The sequence below is a fragment of the Zerene cesonia genome, chromosome 23 (assembly GCF_012273895.1).
Source record: "Zerene cesonia ecotype Mississippi chromosome 23, Zerene_cesonia_1.1, whole genome shotgun sequence".
In the NCBI taxonomy this organism is placed as follows: Eukaryota; Metazoa; Arthropoda; class Insecta; order Lepidoptera; family Pieridae; genus Zerene; species Zerene cesonia.
In genome coordinates, this window is record NC_052124.1 from 2,394,625 (window position 1) to 2,419,787 (window position 25,163).

Genomic DNA, 25,163 nt, shown 5'->3' on the forward strand with positions numbered 1-25,163 from the left:
GTTTTCAATTTGCAAAATATGATTTTTGTTAAAGCGTGTTTTATAGTTTTTTTAAACTATTATATTTTATTTCAAATAGGAAACAATAAAATGAATTGTTGTCGCCATGGACGTAATATACGCATCCTTGCATAAAACATGCTTCTTTTTGTCTCTCTTGGTCTTGTATATCTTAGAAGGAAAGGAAGGAAAGAAGATAGACGAAATTGTGTAATTTCCTAACATAACAGTATAAGTTAATCCTTGCGAAAATTATAAAGTTATTTTATCGACCCTGCTCCTTCGTAACCGTACAACGCTTATCAGCAGGGTAACAGTCCCAGAATATATAAAATAATGTAAGGAATAAAATTACAAGTGCGTATGGAGCAATTTTGTTTTGTAGTTCATAAATACAATGAGGTCAAAGCTTCGAAGGCTGGCTCTAACTTATATTTAGAACAGACTATGACCTTATTTAGAATTTATTGCGATGACACTAAAAAATAAGAAGAATTAATATTGTCAATGTCTATGTTTTGCTACTTCTACTTTTTTACTCGAGAATAAAATTGTAAAAACAGTTAAAAATGCCCGCCCAAGTGGAACAGAAAACTGTGGACCCTGAGGCCGAATTGAGCAATGTTCAACGAACGGTAAGTAACAGTTTATTCCTGTATCCGGTATTTTTCTGAAATTTTAAATATCCATAGAAATAGACCAAATCTAAATGCCACTGAACGGCAGCTGGTACATAACGCCTTTAAAAAGGGTAAAAAATTCTGAGCATTTCAGTCCTTCAATTCCGAAACCGAAAAAAATACAGAACTGTCTTAAAAGAGACGGTTCTGTATTTTTTTGTCGGTTGAAAATTGTTTTATCAGTTAATTAGAAATTGAAGCAAATTAAACAAAAAGAAAGTTTTTCCACAGAAATGAGTTGTTTAAATTTCCGGCAAAAATTGATTTTATTTTTGAGCGAACACACAAAATTTGTTAGCTAATTTTCTAATATGTACGTTTTATTTTTACACAACGCAATTTGGTTTCTAAGCGTAGCGAGTTAGGGACCCTCAAGAAGAGAGCTTATTCCCACTATTTTATTATCTCCTCAGTGACCCCCTTTGCAATCAAAGAAAAATACACTGAAAACAATTATTGTGTCTGAATGTTTCTCTAAGTACAATATTCTAGTTCCAAAAACTGGCGCCGATGTGTAGCGTGGAGAAGCGAGCTGGCGGCGTGCCGCAGCTGGCGCCGCAGGAGAAACAGATTGGCATCCTCGCAAACGAGCTGAAAGAGACGCTGCTGTGCATTAATGTGAGCCTTATATTTCGTGTTAAACTATTTATTTACGTACTTCCTTGTCAAGCAATAGAAAGAGACCTTGAAGCAGTTTTAGGTAAATACGTAACATGCATCTTGCAACTTTTAAATGGAATATTTTGAAAACTTGGAATCACAAGTCAGTCACATCTGAAGATCGTTTATGAGAATTGATATGTACAAATAACGGACTAAAACACTTTTTTGTGCTTTTGAATCGATCGTATGAAAAGATATAGAGGGTTCATCATATTACAGTATTGATATTCATCAAATTTATCATTAGCTATATTTTTGCTTTAGATCCTCAGGTTCCAGTAGGTCTGAATCATATGAGGATGATAAGCTTTAGCCTTAAGCCTACAGATATTTGAATATCATGAAATACGGCTACTTGCCTCCCTTTTTTCCATTTAAATAACATTAACGAAAGACGCTTTACATTTTTACTAATTTTCCTATAAGTGTCTAATTCGTACAGTTAGCTAAAAAAGGCCAGCACGCTCTTCGAGACAATCTGGTGAAAAGTGGAACTAAAAAATCCATCGTGGAATATGAGCATCTGGAAGGCGTCCTGAGAGATGAGCGCGCGCAGCAAGCTGAGCTGGACTGCTTGAACTATCTCGCACAGAAGCAGCTGGTGGAACTGCTGAAGAAGGTTCCGACTGAAGCGGATGTAAGTTTACATACTTCGTATGGACTTATTATGCCTACAAACTTACTTTTAGTGTTTTATTATTTACTAGCTTTCCGTCCGCGGCTTCGCTCGCGTGGAATTCGGTTAAATCGCTTTCTTCTCCCTATTTAAACTCCTATCATTTATTTCGCGATAAAAAATTCTACCTTCATACCAAATTACTAAAAAATGGCTCAGTGGTTTAGGCATGAAAGCGTAATAGACAGACAGACAGACAGAGTTACTTTCGCATTTATAATATTAGTAGGGATTGTCATTGAAATATAAGCTATCCTGTTATTTTGTTAAAAAACGATTTAGAAGTATGCGAGTCCATAGCAGACAAATAACGTGACACGTGATTTACATATATCAAGATAATATTTATATATAACTGATTTCTACAACGCTTAATACGCCTAATTTTTTTCCATTTCTGTCAGGAACTTGCCATGATAGAAAACGCAAACAATCGTCTCCGGCGCATGGAGAATCGCTTAGATCTGGCAACAAAGCGCTTTTGTCTCGTCAACACGGACAACAAACGAGTCCGGGAAGAAATTGATCGGCTGCTGGTGGAGAGGTGATTGTTGCAATCATTACTTTGTTAGGTTCATCACCATTTTCTTAAAAAAACTAAAACCTTTCAACTAAAATCATATAAATTAATGTCTTAAGTCACTTATGTAAACATTTCCCTTTTAATATTAAATTGTGGATATACATTATTGATTTATCCTCTCAGCCACCCGTGATCATGCCTCGGTAATGAAATTTGTTTTACTCTTTCGATTTCATGTGCTTAAGTACAACCCCCCGCCAGATAATTTAGATCCATCTGAACCCATATGAAACACAAGCTGCGCCCTGCCGTTTCACCCGTGTAAGTCTGTATCCCGTAGGAATATCGGAAAAAAAGTTGCCTTCATGTTATTCCACTTGTCCAGCTGTCTACGTATCAAATATCATTGCAATCAGTTCAGTAGTTTTTGCGTGATAGAGTAAGTAACACACACACATCCTTATAAACTTTCGCATTTATAATATTAGTATGATTATTTCAATAATTACTGCATCATTAATTTCTACATTGATATATTTCCCCAGAAACGATTTCAACATCCAATGGAACCGCACCATCGGCAAACTGGTGAAGGGCAAGGAGTACCTCATGGACATCCTTGAGATAGCTACGAATGCGTTCGGCGACAGGGATGAGTGCTGCCGGAAGGTTGAGGCGCTGAAGTGGAAGGGGCTGTTCCAACTCAATAGAGATATATCGGTATATGTTGCATGAGCTAACCTTTCTGGTATATTACTACTTTATTTATCTTTACCTACTTTATACCATAAATAGGTGTGCAATGGAGAAGTTACATGTTTTCAATATTATATTCAACGTATAGGTATTGAAAATAGATCGAAACTAATCAATCATCGAATTTTTTAAATCTTTCAACAAATGACTTGTAAATAGATTATTGAAGTGTACGTACTCCAATGTACGTACGTCCGTACGAAACGTTTTGTCTGTGTCAGAAGTCGATTCTGGAAGCGGTTCAGAGACAACGGTGGCCTCGCTTCACACTAGGTTACCTATTTTAAGCTAAAAACCATATAGAACTTAATACCTGGGAAGTATATGAAGAAACTTCAAGAATAACATATCAGGCACGACACAAATTTCTGGATGTAGATCTTTGTTGAACTGAAACTGCGACGTGCTTTAAGATAATTTTCGCTCAATAACTTCGGTGGTTTAGCGTTACACATACACAATATCCAACGGAACATAAACAAATCAACCAGGCGTTTGTCAAAAGAGCAAAAAATGTTTCTCAAATTTAACATGTTTTGTAACTCGATGAGAAACGTATAATATATAATTATTGGTGTGTACACAGGAGATGCAATCGTACGAGGGCGAGCTGAACCACCTCGCCAAGCTGGAGGAGTTCCTGCGCGTCAAGGGCTCTCGGCGCGTCTGCGAGGCGGACGAGATCGAGGAGCTGCAGCGGCAGGAGGAGGTGGCGCGGTGCGAGCGCGAGATCGCTGAACATGACGCTCTACTGGATGAGATATTTGTTAGTGGCTTATGGCTAGTGACTAGTAGTAATATTGAAATGGGTATGTAAAATATTTTTTGATTGCACTATTACAAAAGAACAAACACTAAAAGTACACAGTCACATTTACGCACAAAAAGACGGGCTTATCACTTAGATAGCGATCTTATCCAGACAGCCTTAGATCCAGGATAAGAGGTTACGAGTTATAATAGTTTGATGAATACCATAATTATAAAAAAAAATAAATATGTTAAGAAAGTAAGAACGGGAGGAAGTTTGATACCGACTTATTTATTTGGACAAGTTATATGAATGAGAGAGTATCAATATGTTTTTTTTATAATTCAGGTTTTATGCTTTATACTTCTTGACGTAATATGTATACGAAATTTTTCAGCAATACGCCGGCTCGGATAGAATAACGACTGTCATCAATCACTTTCGAGCGACGGAAATTCAGAATTTTTCTATTTTCGTCCTGCTCTGCGAAGTGTTGCAGGAATCCATTTTCATTAGAAAGGAGTTGGAGATAATGAGACAAACTATCAGTAAGTTTAGCAAAATTATAACAATCGTTTACCTGTTTTGGTACTAAAAATCTTAGTATCTAAGTACTGCAATGAACAACTATACTTTATACTAGTAGATGCAGCCCATGGAGAGGAGGAGAAAGTATTGTTTTAAAAAATTGTAATCCAAGTCTATGTCTAATTTAATCCAGATTCAATATGAGATTTATGCGTATTATGTGCAAAAGTAGACAACAAAAAATGCCACAAATCTAAACTAGCGTTGTTTTAGAGAATGCTGATAAAAGTCTATCCATCATCACGAAATTTTGTTACAGTGGACCAACGCGACATAAACGAGGCAAGAGAAGAGAAACAGGACAAACGGCTAACAGAAATAAGGCTAGAATTAGAAAGCAAAAGAGAACAAGTGCGCGCCATTTTGGACGCTAACAACAACGCTGAAGCCACCATCTTGAAAGTATTGAAAGGGATCGATGATCTTGTCAGGTGCATTGTCGAAGGAAATGTTATGTTATTCGAGTGTATGCACTCTATGGTATACGCTTTATCGTGTTCTATAACTCAAACAGATAGATGATTTAATATTAAATGGTTGTATGTTTAGGCAGTTAGATTTTTGTTTTTATTTCCATGATATTTTTTCTATTATTTTAATTTTGTCTCAAATAAATTTGACTTCTATTAACTGAAAGAGAGAGTAGAAATTTGTATGATACTTGTCACATAATGACCTGCTAAGGTGAGTTAAGGTGGCAGATGACGCTTTTATCGTTGTAATGATGATGGTAATGATTGATGGAACCCGATCTAGTGGTTCGCCTGATGGTAAGCGATTACCACCACCTAACGAACATTTGCAGAGGTAGGTTGTTTCCTCGGTGCGTGCTGGTCTAATTTGTGTCGAAGCGTTCTCCACTCACTTAACAGTGGTGATCATGATGATGAATGGATGATGTCGATGATGTATTTGGTGATGATGATATTTGTCCAGGTTGGCGAGGTGCGACGTGACGCCGCTGCTATCGCTGCTCGGTAACCACAAGGAGGTGACGAAGTGGAACGTGCGCAAGTTCCTCAGGATCCTCGAGTCGGAGGTGAAGAGTCTCATCGAGGTCGCGTATGGCGCTGTTAAGGTGATAATATTTTTATACTAAAGTCGTTCTTTTCTAGACATATAATCATAAGACATATCTTTATTTGCCACCAAAACAGATTTAAAGTAAGTGGAAAATTAAGCAATTAGTTAAAATACAGATAAATGGAGTAGATAATGATGCCAGAATGGGCCCTACATCATTATAAGTTACAGAGAAAGTTTATGTAACACAACCGGTGTTGTTCAGTAACGACCGTTAAAGTACGACTTGCCTTAATTCTTAATTGCTTAAATTCTTTGATTCTTTTTTTCTTATTTCGCACTTACCTACGTGATAGGTACAATTTTGGGCCACGATAAAAGTTAAAAATAAATATTGTGCGAAAAAAAAGATAATAAAAGAAACTAATGATAGACTCAAGACCATGGGATTGGCCCCTTTTATATTCTATGTAGGGACATAGATAATATATTAAAATAGGTAGAGACCGAATTTGAATTTTAAGGCTGATCATTAAATCATTTAATGCATAAAGGCGTTTGAAAATTTTTAAAGATTTAACCAAATTCGAAATGAATCAAGTAATCGAATCCTGCATTCAAACCCGCGTCCGTGGTAACTGGTGACGCGACGCAGGTATCCTTTTTATTTTACATTCTTTGGAGGGTGTCCTCTAAATAACCGTTAAATAAATAGATTTGATTTTCGATTTAATTTTATTTATTTTGTGTCTGTGTCCCCCCAGCCCCCGGCACCTACCCCCAAGGCGCGCAAGGGCCCTCCGCAGCCCACAACCAAGCTGGTGGCGGACCCCTACGTTGAGACGCTGCGGCCCAACAAGATTGAGAAACTGGTGCCGTACCAGCCTTGTGCTTAGTATGAACCGTTTTTTTATTATATTTAAAAAACAGGTTTAGGCGCAGAGTTTTATAAATCTGGAGATATGGACGCCAAACCCCAATGTTATGGTTATTTTCATTTGTAGGCAGATTTGTATTAAAAAATAAAAACCCTTATGTAATAAATAAATTCAAACCATTGTTTTTCCTGTTATACATTTTGCTCCCATAGGTTTTACTTTTAAGAATTATATATATATTTTTTAATCTGTCTAAAATATCAAGTTAATGAATAAAGCAACATTTAATCAATTCTATAGGTTTGCAATATTTAAAATATCCTATATTATTTTTGGTACTAATAGAGAACTATGTAATTAATAAAGATTCAACATTCCAGCTGTGTAGAGGACTACATAATGAACCTTGTGTTTGAGACACCAGCGGTACCAGCTGACAAAGAATATGTGCAGGGCATATTCAAATTGGAAGATGTCAACACTAAGTTTGGAATTTACACACTTACTATTCCTGCGTTAGTATCGTTATTAAGATTTTTTAACTGTAGGAACTGCTCGTATTTATTCTTATTATAGGGATAGAGATCTAGTCTAAGACAATAAGGGCTTATTGTATGGTTCATGCATCACATCACAGTTGTCTAGAACGAATTGATACATGTGATATATGCAAGGTCTTGTTGGTTCATGGATATTATGCAATAACATGATGGCTATTATTATTTATCTATATGGTATACCTAGAGTACATATTATATTGAATCTACTAAGTGAACCGGCAAATGCTGGTCTGCCTTACACTTATCATTTAGAGGTATGACAAATAGATGGTGGCGGATTCTTAGATATACCATATATGCACACAAAATTTCATCAGAATCAGTCCAGCCACTTCGGAAAAGTTTGGTAACTAACATTATTATACAAAAATTTTACAAATACAGAGAAGGTATAATATGAAAAATGTATTTAATATGTATATGTATGTATATTATAAATTATATATGTAACTTTAAAAATCATTTTTTTTATTTAAGGTTATTTTACACTTATACAAATGATCTATGCTGCAGGACACTAATATTATTGGTTCTTTTACTTGATCTCAGATTGTAATTTTTTTTTGTTATTGTTAAAATATAACAGATATCTAGTTCCTATTTATATACTGTATACAATATAAACTGTTAATTTCTCTCTGTTTAAAGCTATATAGAACTTATAACTCATACATTTACATAATATTTATTATTTTTTTACAGAAAGCGTCATCCTTATCGTGGACCAAAGAAGGATTAATTACAACATCATCTTTTTCAACTGTATTGTTGTTCTTACGAAATATATGTTTATAAAATAATTGAAGTGTTTTTGTTTACCTTTTCGTTTGTTATTTATGTAAATAACGGCTTGTAAATGCCTTTGAAATAATACATGTACATATAATGTAAACCGTAGATGGGCGTAATAATAATACCATCATTTCACGACGCCAAGTGAAAATTTTAAATTTCCCGCACATTGATCAATCTGCTATGCAAGCTATGACGTATGTCATATAAAACTTGCCATCATTAAAATGTAATATTTTGGAGCGCTGTACGAAATATTTGAAGATATAGTAATAATTGTTCTAATGCTTTTGACATATTTTAAATAAATGTATTTTTATATCAAATAAATGTGTTATTATAATTTTGTAAGACTTCTCGTTTTCTTTTTTTATTATATTTGCATTTTCATATAGCAACTGGGCACACTGATGATGTGTTTCGGTTATGTGTGTGAGTGATGTCTCCGCCATTGAATTTCATTTTAACTGAGAATTGAAATAGGTTGTGCCTTTTAAAATCGGAAAAAATCATAACGATCCTACTTCTATAATTAAATAAACTTAGACATATTCCGTGCACAAACATTATATCCGATGGCAGACAGAGACACAGATGAGTTAAACATTGATAACGTAATAAAAAAATTACTAAAAGGTAAATTAATGTAATGTAAACTAAAAAAATTTCGCGCTTTGTTTATTATGTATTTTGTTTTTTTGGGCGATAAATCGTTTGTTTTTAGTGAGTGAAGTGATTTCTAAGGGTGTTTGTGTTATGTTTATTTGTGTTATTTTCAGTCCGAGGCGAAAAGCCTGGCATGAATGTACAGTTAACGGAAGTGGAAATAAAAGGGCTATGCTTGAAATCTCGAGAAATATTCCTCTCACAACCTATATTACTTGAACTAGAAGCACCACTGAAAATATGCGGTGAGTAGAAAAGTTGGGATAAAATTTCTTTGTTCTGACATCCGTGGTTCAACTTTCGAAACGGTTGCGAAATCATCTTTGTATTCCTTTGCAAGTACATAATGTAATGCAACTTGGTTTTATAACAATACTTTATGAACCTTTTATCGTATATTAACTACAATTAACGAGAGAAATAAAGTACAAAGGGTACGCTAATTAAAAAACAAATCGAGCGTCTAGACATGAGTCACTCTGGCCTGTGCTCAGGGGCTTCAATTTATCAATTACTTTATAAGATAAACAAATAGTGACAGGTTCTTATGTCCAAAATATTTATCATGGGTGTACATATTTCGTGTGAATTACGGTCGTATTATTAGTGAATGTCACTCCAGAAAAGAGCCTGATTACATCATACATGGTCACAGGCAAAATATTACTAATTAATATCTGTTAATTCAGGGGTGTGGCCTTGCAATGAAGCACAAAAAGTTTTACAATTTTTGAAATGAATTTGCCCTTCCCTTTTTACTAATATCAAAGCACTAACTGTATCAATGAAATCTATTTCTGTTGAGATTAAAATCCTTGGCATAAGCATCATACTCTTAATTACAATTTAGCTATTAAAGTTTATCATACGAAATTGCATCATTTGAACAAATTTATATGAAAGTTGTTTAAATTTCTTACAAAATGGGTTACACCATCACTTTCTGTCTTACCTACATAAGTATATATGTAATGTAGGTACTCTGTAAAGTGTATATAATTTTCATTCATTATACATCACCAACATTGTTTTTAACAAATATAACTAATAATAGTAAATAAAAGTGCAAACAGTGAGAGCTAAACATTGGTTGGTTTTAGCAATCATCAATAGCTCCTAATTCAAATGTGAGCATGCTAGGGAGTACATTATGATTTGTGTTGTTGACTCTCCATGTAAATGAAATTTTATTTTAGATTGAAATAAAAGGCACTTTTATTTTTGTAATTTTTTTGTGTTAATTACTAAAACAAGTGGCATTTTGCTGATTTTTCACTGCTGGAGCTACTTGCCATGGATTTACTCAGTATAACTCGGTTTAAATTTATTTTAGCCTATGTATGGACAAGAGACAGGTTCTAATGGTAAAGGAATTTATGTAGTGGTCTGTGTAGTTTTCATATTAATTTGTTATAAACAAATCTTTCCTTTTTATAATATTTATCATTATTATAGATTATAAGCTACTATTCATTTATATTAAAAGGTCAAATTATTTTGATTATACACTTTAGAGTTGTACCTGGGAGGCTTTCAAGTAAATGTGTTTATTATAATGAACAGTCTAAACTTAATCCATTGAAAATGGAAGAATCCTTAACCACTGAAAAGGCTTAGCAGTGAAGAATGTTATTTGTTTTTGTATAAACTTGAGGTAGATTTATACATACAACATAATATTTCTGTTCAACGAAATGTGGCTCCAAATGATGTTTATTGGAAGTAAATATTGTCTTCATCCGTATTTGTTCTATATATCCTATCAACTTAATAATATCCTTCATGCTTTCTGAATAAAGATTGTTCTTTAAACAACCTCCTTGCTTTAATTTTAATAATATTGGATCAGTAATATTAGCCTAAATGATAAAAAATCAACAATTTGTTTTTTCAACAAAATATTTGATAACTGTGTTTGCATAAATATCAAATTTGAACTTGTAAAGAGCTCTTGACTAAATAAAAAAATAAAGCTTAATTAAAATAAATACACCATTGACCTTGTCATGTTTATCTTGTTATTTCTATAAAATGTTTGTCAATATCAGGATATGCAATTTTGTAATATATTTCACCTTTGTTTCAAACGTAATATAGAGTATATGCAATAGCGAAATGCAATTCAACTGAGAGATATATATATAGGATTGATTCTGTGACATAGTGTGAGTTAATATTAACACTTGTATGTGAATTTGATGTAAGAATCAGGCATAGTGAAGTAAACCATTATTGAAAGACAAGGAGGATTTGTAAGTACATCAAACTCTTCAAAGGACATGATATTGACACATTGGGTCATTACCATTCCATTTCTTAGTTCAAACGCATAGTTCCACACTCCTTGTATATGAAAAAATAATAAAATCAACACATTACTAGACTATTGTTTCATAATATTGTACAAATCACTATCCACACCATACTATGGTGTATTCACCCTCCACTGTCGGTAGATTGTTATTAGTGTTCACTGAAAATTTGTGCAGAATTGAAGTTCTTTCTGGTTTTAGATTCTCATACAAATAATGGGATGAGCATTTTATAGCATAAGGTCTACTGACTTAATGACTATAAAAATTTAAAGATATCCACTGTGTTATGGTAAAACAATTAGTAATGATCAGATCGCGTCATGGCATGTCATTTCGTCATTGACACAACGCGTTGTGAGTTTTCTCATTACAGGCACAAGACGAATTTCGCGTCCTTTTTTACTACGACCACAACGTGTGAAACCACCCAATGAGCGTTTCCCAGCTCTTGAGCGTTACATGTGTACTATGGTCTATTAAATATTATCATTATAACGTAAGCGTTGTCGTTTCTTTTTCCAATCCGTAATCCGCGTTGCAGGTGACATCCACGGACAGTACTACGACCTCCTGCGACTGTTCGAGTACGGCGGTTTCCCGCCGGAGTCGAATTATCTGTTCCTCGGCGACTACGTGGACCGCGGGAAGCAGTCGCTCGAAACGATATGCCTGCTGCTCGCTTATAAAATTAAGTATCCGGAGAACTTCTTCCTGCTGAGAGGGAACCACGAGTGCGCCAGCATTAATAGGATTTATGGGTGAGTGTGTGTTTGAATTTGGTACCTCAGAACTGTACTTACTTTACCGTTCTCACAGAAAATTGTTACAAAATCTACGGACACAATATCAATTCGTGACACAGATGTGAAATGCGTCTGTCTTAATTCTCCCATGGAATGGGACAAAAAAAACAAGCAAGACTATGAAGTGTAGAGACTTTTTTTAGCTCTTATGTTTAGAATTACATCAAAGATATAATAAAATACCTAAACAGATCAGAGAAATGAGAATATAAACAAATAAAATGTTTGTTTGAGTTCAAATTTAATATTTTTTATACCTGCTAGTTAATTGTACTCCCAGTTCATAATGAAAACATTAAAGTTTCCATCGACATTAAGGCGAGATTATAAAATGCATTTTATAAAAAATTTAATAATATATAAAGCCTTCAATTTCTTTCTCTGTAAAATATATGAAATTTAATATGAATCAAAGTTTTCCTTTTTGTTACAAAGTGAACACAAAAATGTATCTATAAAAGAGAAAGTACAAAATTGTTGCATAATCATATTATTATATTATTATGTTCTCTGCGAATGTTGATTTTACGTTAGGTCAAATGTCAATGTACCCTAGGTACCAACCCGTCGTAAGTACAGGAAAGTTATAATACTTCGTAGGCCCATTTCCCCGGAAAACTACGATATTTTCATTACACTTTCATGTTAAAATCCATTACTTACGTTTACGATGAAACTGTCTGCTATGTTTTTATGAAATTGCTGTACTGAGTTCATAATTCGTTTATTATATAGTCCATATTGAAACGTCTGGCGTGGAATATTAGAATTGGTAGCTTAAATGATAGCAAAAAATAATCTAAAATGTTTTTACTTTAAGCGGTGGGGGCAGCGTCTACTGATTTTCAATTTGTATAAACCAGTGTTTAGAATATACTCAATCGCGTCAGATATTGATGTATTTTATATAATAGACAAAAAAATAGGCCAGAGGTTTTATCAATAAGTTACCTCCCCCTCTTGGGCGATCCCCACTACTAAAAGACAATGTGTAGTTTGTCGATTATTTGACTTTATTTATTTATTACATTAAGGATCACCAACATGACATACACGGGTAACATGGATGGAAAGTTTTATAAAATTACTAGCAAACCCAGCGAACTCCGTTTCGCCACCAGATGGCTGTATGTAAAAAATTATTTTCCCGCTTTTTTGTTCAAATTTTTCCTGAATTTTCTTTGCTATAAACCTCACGGAGGCCGAGACCTTTCCAACGAATGCAAAACCGTGGAAATCGGTTCCTGCGTTCTGGAGTTATAGCGTCAGGAAGGAAAACCCGACTTATTTTTATATAGTAGAAAGAAGACAAGCAAAGATTTAGTGCTGTCATAATTATAGGCAACCACTAGTAATAAAAATAACACTACGCAGCCTACAGCTGACAGCTATTTATGTATGAACAAAATAATTGTCTTATTTATATTATTACGATATAAATGAATGCGAACATATACATATTATCATTTGATCATTTGACTTACCTATACTAATGTTATAAAGCTTAAGAGTTTGTTTGTTTTTTGTTTGATCGCGCTAATCTCAGGAACTACTGGTCCGATTTGAAAAATTTATTTCAGTCGTAGATAGCCCATTTATTGAGGAAAGCAATAGGCTATGTATGTACTACGAGCGAAGCCGGCGCGCACCGCTAGTTATTTATATTATGTATTATACCACATAACAAAATATAAATATATTTCGGATTCTATCAATACAAAAGTAAGACATTGGCACGAGAAATCTAAACATTCGATTTTAGTTACATAAAATAATGATACAATTAATAAATTTAAAGCGCCCGCGTCGGCCTTCTAACACATTCAGAGCAATGACCAGTACCGTCTTTACCATAAGGGCACAAGGGGCCAGTGCCCAGGGCCCCCTTCCTCAGAGGGCCCCGAAGGGCCGACAATTTCAAAATACTCATTACACTTTTCTCAATGCCCGAATATCGATTATTTTTAGATTTATTCGAATCAATATATTTATATGAATTTGAGTGACATCAAGCCTACAGGGTCTCGGTTGTGTGCGGTATATAGACACGGTAGCTTCTAGCTTAAATTAAACTTAGTGCGCTTTTTGGCTGTACTAAAGGGCTGTTTTTGGTCTCATATAACTTACCAGACATTTACTTGAGTTTATAAATTTTATAATCTAGAGTCTATAATGTCTATTTTCAACTTACATATCATTTGATTTTTTATTCAGTTATTCAGTAATTTAAAAGTATTTCTGAACGCATCCTACCTAATTTACTAAGAACACCATCTAGCGATCATCCATGCAAACCGCTCCAATGCCAAATTCAAGCGACCATAAAAAAATGTCGACTTTGACTATGGTTGGGCCCCGGATAAATTATGAAAAACTTTCAGTCGGAACTTTTTACCTAAAGTTATTACTCAATATATCACTTATTTTCACAGAAGTGTCGTGATTTAATTTTGTTCAATGTAATTTGGGTAAAATTAATAGAACTATTGATTTGTTCGTTTAAATATTATTTCATTATGTCGAAAAGAACATATCTAAGTGGTTCACAAAAGAGAAAAAAAGTTTTAGCTCAAAAAGAAATCACGGAAAAACTTCCAAAATCATTAATTATATTAGATTAGATTACCCATAATAAAGCAGATCACAGTAAAAAAATGTATTTAACTTTCTTTACATTCCAAAAGGGCCCCAAATTCTTGTGTGCCCAAGGGCCCCAGCACAGTCTAAGACGGCCTTGGCAATGACTCATAGTATAAATATTATAATACCTTAATATTTATCGGTGCTGGCCTCACGCAGCACTTTATTTTCGGACCTTTTGTTGTTTATAAACAAAATCCGATTTATCAATATAATACCCATACATCCGTCCGTGTCTTCGCTCGCTCGCATATGACGTCATTGTCGTCAGTCATTTGCAATACAATTCAATACTGTTTAGTTTATATGACGAAACGGATGAAGCGATATGGATGGAAACATAATTTCCATGGCGTTAAACAGAACACTCATATATACAGACATATATTTATATCGTTTCAGTAGCTCTTGAGATTAGCGCGTTCAAACAGACAAGCAAAATCTTTAGCTTTATCTTCGTTCTTTATTATATATTATACTCGCTCTGGGTTTTACCCATACACGTTTGTTATATAGCCTTCTTCAATAATAGGACTATGCAACACTGAAAGAATTTTTCAAATCCTACCAGTGGTTCCTGAGGTTAGCACGTTCAAACAAACAAACAAACAAACACTCAAGATTTAAAATATTAGTATAAATGTGCAGATCAGTAGCGTGATGTCATGTTTACACCCTGATAACATCGCTTCGCAATATTTTCCTGTCCGATGCTCCGCTATCGTGACATTGATCGTGAACGATTGGTTTGGTACAATGTTACCAGCTGTTCGCGCGACTCCCACGCGTGGGTGCGCTCGCGACACGGGCTTTTTCCGTGGTTATAGAAATAATGTTTTCATGTTGGGATCGTCTATTTATCGTCTATTACAATTTACAATCAATATCTACCAATCAGAGCGGATCAAATTGCAACCAAAAAGCTGACTACAGCTGTGATGCTGAAATGAGAAATGCCCCCTCTTCTGAAGTCAGTTGAATACCCCAAAGGGAATAGCTATTTCATAAATCTGTACTAATATGCTAATAAAATAAATCTGAAGAGTGTGTTTGCTTGTTTGAATCCACTCATGTCGGAAAATAGTGGACCGATTTTAAAAATTGTTTCACCGTTACATACGAGTATGTACGTGATCCTCCGTAAAATACTTCCTCGAACCTAGCGTGCACACAGAATATTGCTTATGTTTTAGAAATTAAAGACTTTTTGACGGATTTTAAACGCGATTTATTCATTATATCATTAACCCGACGTTCAGAACACTTTACCGTTAAAAAGTCTCTAATTTCTAAATGTATAATACTCGCGTAAAAATCAAACACAAAAAAGTATGTACTATGTTTATGTTTTGTCAAATAGAGCTTGCGCGAATATCTATCTTATCGAAAGATAAGGTTATTGATAACCTGAACAAACGTTTATCTGTCGACCAATTTCCGCGTGAATTACGCAGCAGAATTTATTAAAACTAACGTACCTACTATGTGTATTTCTATTATATTTATCCTTTATTGTGTGGTTTGCATTCATCTCATGTTAGAGATTTTGTTATTAATATAAATACAATTCTTTCTTGCCACCAAAACCTATGTCAACATTATTCGTGTATCTAAAACCGATCATGCTTATTCTTTGCGTAATTATAGAAAAAGCACATAAAACACCAGTCGATATAAAAACGTGTCAAAAATACACATTTTTAACACGCTTTTATTTGCTTCATCTTCTTTTGCTTGTTACCGACTTAGCCATAGACATGTATAGATCAGTTGTAACGGAGGTGGTCATTGAAATGATGTCATAATAGGTAAAAATGGAAAGAAATTAAATTTAGCTTACCTCGAATATTATTCCTCATTATAGTGAGAGGTCGTACAGCTTTAAGGGTTTCTTTTTATATCACAGTTATCGTACCAATTGTAAGATGAATACTAGCTGATGCGGCAAACGCTGTTCTGCTTTATTCTTATCATTTAGGATTATAAAAAAATAGATGTTGGCTGATTCTCAGACCTGCCCGATATGCACACAAAATTTCATTTGAATCGGTCCACCCGTTTCGGAGGAGTATGGTAACTAACATTGCGACATGAGATTTTTATATATGTATAAGATAATACGACCCGAATTACTCTATCTTGAACGGGGGAGAAGTTGTGAAGAAAATAAACCATTTACAAAATATAATTTGAACTCAATATAAACTTCTAAAAAGTAGTTTTATTTATTAGTTGCAAACATACGAAATGAAATTTGTATCTAAAACATGTGTAGACTGTTATAGATTATCTTAAGAGTCTATTGATACTAAAAAGTAAGATTTTCATAGGACAAGTAACAAAATAATAGAATATATTAATAGGTACTTGATTTTTTTTATTGTTAGGTAGGTATACTTCTCGTATAGACTTCAACGAAGCTAGAAGTAAAAAAGCATTATCCTTTGTTTTATTCAATTATACAAATATTTTTTTCAATCCAAATACGCTTAGCAGTTTTTGCGATTGCAATACATTGAAACATATTTGTATCATTATTCATTTTTAAATTTGTATTGACAATAAATTTTAAGTGGTCATTTAAATAAACTCGAATGCCCCATAACCAACCAATAAAAAGAAAAATAAATAATTTACACGTGGTTTTTGTTTTTTCAAAGGTTCTACGACGAGTGCAAGAGAAGGTATAACATAAAGTTATGGAAGACATTCACAGACTGCTTTAACTGCCTGCCCGTTGCGGCGATCGGTGAGTACATACATACATACATACAGAATTTAAATCTTTATTATATTGTGTCGTAAAGAGAAATGATTAATGTTAAAATTCTGAATAATATGGAAAAAGGCGTAAGATAAAATTCTGAATTAGTCCTACTTCCTGTTTAATCTAATTTGTAATTTAATAAGTGAAGTCCTGTGTCCTCTAGTGGGGTATGGGGCACATGATGTCCATTTGTTTCACTGATCGATTTTCTTTATGGACAAGTCGGTGATCACAACAATTCGGCCTTCTATGTTCTGCGAGATTGAGACATTTCTTTGGATAGTCCCCAAAGGGAATCGAACCCAGCGCAGCCTCTCGGTTCTATGTTCACGCGTTAACGACTGTACCAAGGAGGCGGTCATTGGCGGCGGCAGGGGGATACCATTTTAGATTCCTGTATGGGACCAAATGACTATAACTACCCATCAAACAAAAGTATCTCGCCAATTGATAGAAAACAAAAAAGAAAAAACAGTCCAGTGAAAAAAATTATCCGTTGTGCATAAAAATGCATTTAACGCTGCAAAAATAAATTGGAATTAAAAAAAATCGAGATAAATACAATATAGGTCGGTTATTGAAGCATTCGCGACACCCCATAGCCTCCAATCGCCCGGTCGGGCGTGAAACGTGCTCATTTGATTACCGATTCATTATTCATATATGTGCGGCGCCTGTGTACAATAACATTATAGGCCCTATTAGAATTTGATGAGTAAATATTTAGTTGAACGCTGCTTGATTTTTCGCGGTGTTCAATTGGCCGGGTTTGGTGACCGTTTTCCAAGCCGTTATGGCTGATACATCTAGAATTCTAGATATATGCCCTCTAATCCTAGTTTTGTATTACTTCAAACGATTTTTACATGTTCTATATTCATGATATGAGATTAAATTTACGTATGTACCTTGTGTCTTCTCAACTGAGTCGTGTATGAATAAAATTTACGTATGTACCTTGTGTCTTCTCAATTGAGTCGTGTATAAATAATATTATACGTTGTTTATTAATATAATTTATCGATTGTAATGATAAACAAAGAAGAAATATTTAGGGGACACCTGTGAAGCTCGAATGCATTACGCAAACATTATAATTTTTTACTAAATCGGATACTTTAAATTTGCATAGAACTTTGGATATTGTATTGATCGCGTGTTACGGTAATGGAAAATGTCGGAAAAACCTTTTAATTTGCGAATCAAAACCGCCCTCGTACATCGAGCTCGACGTTTGAAGGTTCCCTAACGGAATGGTGCATTTGATTTTGTATTTTGCGGGTAGTTTGTACATACGTGAGTTAGGTGTTTTTTTTTTTTTAATGTTTAGATTCGAGTCGCTTGGAAGAAATTGTTTAAACCAGTTTTATGTTATGTATAGAAATGTAAGTAGATCGCAGTAGCAGTTTCGTAATTTAACTTTTTTTTCTGTTTTACAATTATCATCTTTTTTTAACATAATTTAAGGTGCCTACTAGATTGTAATAAAAAGTGAAAAAATCACTATACATTCGACCCACGTATACGCCCAATCAAGGCAACATACTAGGATTATAACTAACCTCGGAATTGGCAAAGTAATCTATTATGCGATTAATCCGTAAGTGTCACCGTGAGACTGGTAAGGAAGTGGAGTGTGCTTCCTTCCTTGCCTTTTTGTTGAGCACATCTCGATGTAGATTTCTGTTGATACGATTTGAGAATTTAACGGTTTTCAAACGTGATTTATTTGTACATATTGTGTAGGTTGGGGTATTTAATACTAACGTTATTCAGATATTTTGTAGTATTTAATTTTTAGTTTTATAGCATTGAAATGCTTTTATAAATAGGAAATTTTTTGAAAGAATAGAAAAAATTCGATCACGCGGTGGCATTCGAACCCGCGTTTCTTGCCTAACCGTAGCAACGCCTAGCCTCTCGGCCACCCTTGATTAGTAGTAACCAGTTTCTACTAATGGTCTAGTTCTGAAAATTTGAAGGCGGTTAAAAATAATTATGCTTATTTAATTGAATGAAATGTTAATCTATTTTTACAATCAATTCATCGCGTGTTTATTTTCGCACCACATATTAAATATAGGGCCGTACTCATTAAAACAATCCAAAATATATGCATTATTGATATCAGACAAATAACAAAACGAGACGTTAGCCCGACTTTCATGTATCATGTAAGGCAACCCGACCGCAGACTAGACACGTCTGGTCTAGTGAAATTGCATCCAGTGTCGCAATTTCGAGTGGCCACAGTGTTGACTATCGTAGCGATCTCGACTTGAGAGGCTATCAAGTGGCAACGCTGGCACGTCGCCAGCTTGCGATGTGCTGATTCGACGTTTTGATGACGATTCGTATACCTTATCTGCACGGTCGTAGTCGGAGGCCCATATCCTTTTTCTTGCCCTTCCCAGTCCCTTCCTTTATTCCTCTTGTCGATCCTTTCTTAACCACTTTCAAATTTATAGACGGCAATCCGTTTTGTAGAGGCGTAAAGTCTGTAATCGACCTTGCGCCTCACCGAATGTTCGTGGCCGGTGGAAGCGCTTACATACTTTTTTAAACAAAATTTGTTTGAAAAAGTATATGTGCTAAAAGTACATTAAATTAATAAAAGAAAAGATACAAAAAATCTAAAGAAACAAAGACAGATAGAGATAGTGTCCAATCTTTGGGATATGCGACATTCATCACTATCACTACATGGTACAAAACGAAGTCGCCTTCTCTGTCCCTATTTCCTTATGTATGCTTAAATCTTTTAAAAACTACGCAACGGATAGAGTGGTTCAAGAGGAAGGTTTATATGTATAACATATTATTTTCCTGTTTTTCATTTTACGCAAGTATTATACATTTAGAAATTAAAGACTTTTTAACGGATATTAAACGCGATTTATTCATTATATTATTAGTCCGACGTTTCGAACACTTGTAAAGCGTTTAAAATCCCTTAAAAAGTCTTTAATTTCTAAATGTTTAACATCTATTAAACTACTCCAAAATATAACGCGTGCGAAACCGCGGGCAAAAGCTACTTCAATAACACGAGCAGATATTGCTTTGCAAATTCAAATCAATTTTACATAACTCCCAAGTCTAGATACAGACACAATTGCGCGTATAGGAAGCGATCGTTGTGCCGCACGCGAAACTCGCTTCGACAATTGGCGCACAATGCGTTCACACGGTTAAGAAATGCGCTGATTTCTGCTCGATTCATTGAACCAGTTCTGCGCAGTGCAAGAGCGAAGAAATACATTTGTTTCCGCACGAGTCTTTGGGTTGGATTCGTATTGGTTGTTCTATGTATTTCTTCTTTATAATCTTCTTCAATTGTACCCACCTTCGACCGGATTGGTATACCCAAATATACAGAACATAACCGATGTTGCTCAGTAAACGTGGAGCTTTCTTACGACAGTTGAATTGTTGGAAATCGGCTCAGTAGTTTTTGAGAATCTTTGACGCACAGTGATGCAAAACTTTCCACTTCGTTATATAAGAGTAACTAAAAAAAGGCAAGTTATATGAAAAGCAACTCAAAATTAATTTGTTTATGATGCGCTTATTACTTTTATTAACACTTTAAGGCAGATAACGTTAGTTTGATTCAAAATATTTATAACAATAAGAACTCTTCACGTATTTGTGAATAGAATTTTCTAGTGCACACATCCCTTTGTGCCTAGTGTGTTGTTAACACTAGAGTGAAAATTGGCTAACGAGCGAACGCGAACAAAGCGCGGGGAGACGACTGGACACCCTGAAATAGGTCACGTCTAGCTCGGTCCGTAGGCATTCAACTAGTAGCAAGATAAGGTCGGATCTTTGTTGTAAACTTAATTCTAAACATTAGTATTGAGATATCTCACACGAATAATGAAATTTGCGGTTTAAAAATGAATCATAAAATAAAATTAACCGTCTTTCTTTTGCGCATAAATATGTTATCTCTCTCCTTCTTCATTCTTCTCTTCTTGTTACATTGATTATCTGCTTGTGAAAGGTGCGAAAAACGAGACTAGCCACCCGCGACTTCGCTCGCGATTGGGAAGGAAATTCGCGTTGGTATGAGATATTTCACGGCGGTAAAATGTGGACTGTATCTCAGACTCTGGTCTCCTTAGCTATCTCCAGGCACAAAAAGCACATTATAAAATCGCTCCGTTGCGACGCGAAAGATAGGCAAACAAACACACTTTCGCGGGATATTGAGCTTCATAATATTATGTTCTATATACTTTATTCATCAGTTAAAATGATTGATGTATGAAGGGCTATCAGATACATTTTTCAGTGAGTTGTAACCGCGCCCTCTCGACCTTTCAGTATCGTAGCATAGAAAAGTTCACTAAACACACGGCGCATTGTAGGTGACGCAAGGGCCTTGATGTAACATTGAATTAAATAAACTCGCACCTACTGTGTTTACATTGAAATCTGAGGTGTAAGGTGTTGTTTTAACGGCGTGTAATGAGATAATTCACGTAATGGTCAATCGTGTTTATTGGCTGAGTTACTGTTTAAGTGTGTAACTCACAAAATATGTGGTATTTTCGAAACACTATATCTTGGTTATGCGAAATTCCGAAATTGAGCCTTACAATAGAAGTTACAAGTTGTTCATAACTTCAAATGCTAGTTATAATTTGTTATTGCATATTAATCAAGTTAGCGTTTTGTTTATAGCTATATTGCCTAGGTTGTACTGCTATTTGTTTACGTTGTCATTTTAATAGAATATTTTACCAATTTGTTTTAACGTTCTTAGATTGGAAAAAAAAATATTTGTAGCGTTGCCATGACAACGGATTTTACAGTCGAGAATTCCCAATAGCACATCATGGGTAGACCGTAAAGGAAATTGTGATTGCTTATTCGTTATTCCTTAACGTGTTGTATTTGTGCGGAATTTCATTTTGTTATTGAATTTGTATTAAAACACCGTTATTGGGAAATATGATTTGCATTATATTTACCTCGTTGTATTATTTTATTTTACTTTTGTAAGTACCATCAGGTTGTGTTTGCATTATAATCGCATTAAAATCAATTTATGGTTAGAATCTATATCTCAGGTGCAATATAAGCCAAAATCCACTGTTACAATAATGCATAACCTAATAAATAAAAATAAATATGAATTATTATTGAAGAGGTCAGAAATCGATACAGCAGACCCCAGTATAATATAGTCATAACATACTATACGTTATGAACAAACACAAAAATATCAACAAAACAAAATTCCTACGATAATAAAAGTCAATCGATTCGTTAACTCAATTGTTCGTAAATCATTTTGCTCGTTATTTTCTTTAATTCACATGTCATTATATAATTAGATTGAATTGTACTGAGTTCAAAAACCTATGTACTATTATAATTCATATATAATTTACTCGTCAAATACTATTGGACTTACTCTTAATTCAAACTCAAACTCAACTTGTTTACGTTCTCAAATATGTCTCGAATGTTCGACGGGAAAGTGACCCACGATAATCGCGCGGGCAGGCGCCGTCGCGGCGCTAACGATAGCGCGTGCTCAGTACTCTATTGCTTTGTTGCATTTTCGCGTACTAATAATGCCTCGGTAAAGTTCCCAACAAATTTGCTGTATATCATTTTGTTATATGTATGTTTATTGTTGTCGTTATGTATGTTTTACATGTAAGTGTAAAATAGGAAATTTGTATAGTTTTAAACGCAGAATGCTCTATGAGCTTGGCTGTCGCGTGACACGGTATTCCTACTTCGAATATATCACAAGAAGTAAATCTACTCGACGGTTTAGGCGTGATCTAGTTTTTTTATTTTTTTTTTTTATGTCATAGCGGGCAACTGGGCTGGTGGTTCGCCTGATGGTAAGCGATCACCACCGCCCATGAACATTCGCAGAGGTAGTGCCTCTGCGAAGGTGTTGCCCGCTTTTAAGGCGTAAAAGATAGACTTGGTTGCTTTGGCATACTTGATAGGTATCCATTGCAGCTGAGAATGATGGGATGGTTTTATTGTTTTTGAGAGAAAAGTAGAACATTTTAGTGATGACACGATTGTCTGCAAATCTTATCTATTGGGTAAACGAAATGGCGATTGAACTTGGCTTTGTTCGCTTTTGTTAAGTGGCAAGATAGAAAATTATTTTTTTAATAAAGTCTTTATTAAAACTGTTAAATAATACAATTATATTGGTAGAAACTAAAGCCTGTGTTAGTAAAAAAATTCAATTTTATCTAAATTTGTTAATTGTTAATTAAAAATTGTTAATTTTATTTGCATTCAAATTTAAAACATAGGAAATAAGAATTTTCGAACGAATAGAAAAAAATCGATCACGAAGCGGGATTCGCACCCGCGTCTTTTTGCTAAACCGTAGCAACGAAAGCCCGCCAAATAGGAAAAATGTTATTGGTAGAATATAGTTACATAGATTATAATATGTACAAGTAATAAATGATTTTACACATCTGCTCGTAGTTGAGCAAATAGTATTTCAAAAACATTTTATAATTATAATATTAGAATATATATACTGATTCAAAATTTGTAGTTAAAACGATATCTTATTTCTTGATATTTGTAAGTGTTCAAGACTTGGTGCAATGACCTCGCCGATACTATATGACCCGCTAAAGCTTTGAGATCTTTTAACCTCCATTTGAGCAGTAGTACTGATAAATTCCACAGATTATAAATTTTAACATTGCAAGTCAATGGAGGATATAAATATATTCACACCATAATTCTTTTGAAAATTAATGGAAATAGATAGTGGACTATAAATTACGCTTTTTATACTGTTGGGTATAATAATCCCCAACTGAATTATGATAAACTGACACTGTCCTGTATCGCAAGTAATAACCCGCCACGTGGGCCCAAAATCTGCTCATTGTATAAAGTCGAAGATTTTGTTTGTTTGGTTGAACGCGCTGATCTCAGGAACTGCTGGTCCTGTTTGAAAAATTAGGCACCACGTAGGTAAAACCGCCGGGCATAGCTAGTTTTTTTATTCATCGCGCGACCTCCGATGTTCCAGTGGACGAGAAGATATTCTGCTGCCACGGCGGCCTCTCGCCCGACCTGCAGGCGATGGAGCAGATCCGCCGCATCATGCGGCCGACCGACGTGCCCGACCAGGGGCTGCTCTGCGACCTGCTCTGGTCCGACCCCGACAAGGACGTCACCGGCTGGGGCGAGAACGATCGCGGCGTGAGCTTCACCTTCGGCACCGAGGTAACACGCACACACGCATACACACACACACACCAAAAAAATCTGAGAAAAATCCCCAAGTAAAGATGATATAATGTTCTTGGGGCCCATTGTCGTTACTGGCAGATACACACATACACACAAACGTACCTGCACAGATGTATATACTTATTACTTACATACAAAATTTGCCAACTATTAACTTTTTTAATGATAAATGGAAAAAATGGCAGCGGAATCTGCATAAACATTTGTACATTTCATAATTCTTTCTCGCCCGTAAATATAAAGGTGCGCCTATAAGGCATATAAACATTGGAATATTGTAAGACCCTATCACTTGGACCTCTGTACTGAATTTAGTCACACGCAACACAAATTGCATGTCATCCATATACCACATTAATAAAAGTACATCATTATCCACTGTTTACACAGCGAAACAAAACAAACTACAAGACCGGCGTGTGTCAACAATCCGTTTCCGCGGGATTACTGATAATTGTGATAAGGGGCTTATGTGTGACATTGGTGTGATGTTCCGAAGGTTGTTTGTGAGAAAGGGGAGGGGGAGGAAAATAGGAAAAATAAAAATGAGGAAAGTGAGAGAGATTTCCATTTAATATAATAAGCTGCTTGGTTTGTAGTGGTTTAACTGATTTTTTTTCTCCATTGAGATCTTATGTCTACCGAGCAACACAATGATTTTTAAGTGCACTAAGTAAATGAGGACGATACGAGAGAAGTTTAGAGTAAGCGATCACCACCGCCCGTGAACATTCACAGAGTTAGTGCTTATGCGAATGCGTTGCCCGTTTTAAGGGGTAAGGTAAGGGATTAATGACTGGAAAGAAGGAATGG

At 34.9% G+C, this 25,163-nt stretch overlaps 2 protein-coding genes across 2 annotated transcripts; both read left to right on the forward strand.

Moving 5' to 3' along the window:
• The first annotated feature begins 569 nt into the window (after window positions 1-569).
• On the forward strand, window positions 570-7,881 carry LOC119836271 (coiled-coil domain-containing protein 114-like). The gene is made up of 12 exons (XM_038361559.1): window positions 570-635; window positions 1,173-1,298; window positions 1,786-1,980; window positions 2,424-2,563; window positions 3,088-3,262; window positions 3,885-4,064; window positions 4,447-4,597; window positions 4,897-5,068; window positions 5,574-5,715; window positions 6,425-6,555; window positions 6,919-7,053; window positions 7,801-7,881. The coding sequence occupies exons 1-12, from the start codon at window positions 570-572 to the stop codon at window positions 7,835-7,837; spliced, it is 1,650 nt and encodes a 549-aa protein (XP_038217487.1). The 3' UTR covers window positions 7,838-7,881.
• Window positions 7,882-8,284: 403 nt separating this feature from the next.
• LOC119836294 (serine/threonine-protein phosphatase PP1-beta-like) lies at window positions 8,285-24,401 on the forward strand. The gene is made up of 5 exons (XM_038361585.1): window positions 8,285-8,526; window positions 8,670-8,801; window positions 11,413-11,629; window positions 16,975-17,063; window positions 24,127-24,401. The coding sequence occupies exons 1-5, from the start codon at window positions 8,466-8,468 to the stop codon at window positions 24,384-24,386; spliced, it is 759 nt and encodes a 252-aa protein (XP_038217513.1). The 5' UTR covers window positions 8,285-8,465; the 3' UTR covers window positions 24,387-24,401.
• The last annotated feature ends 762 nt before the right edge of the window (window positions 24,402-25,163 follow it).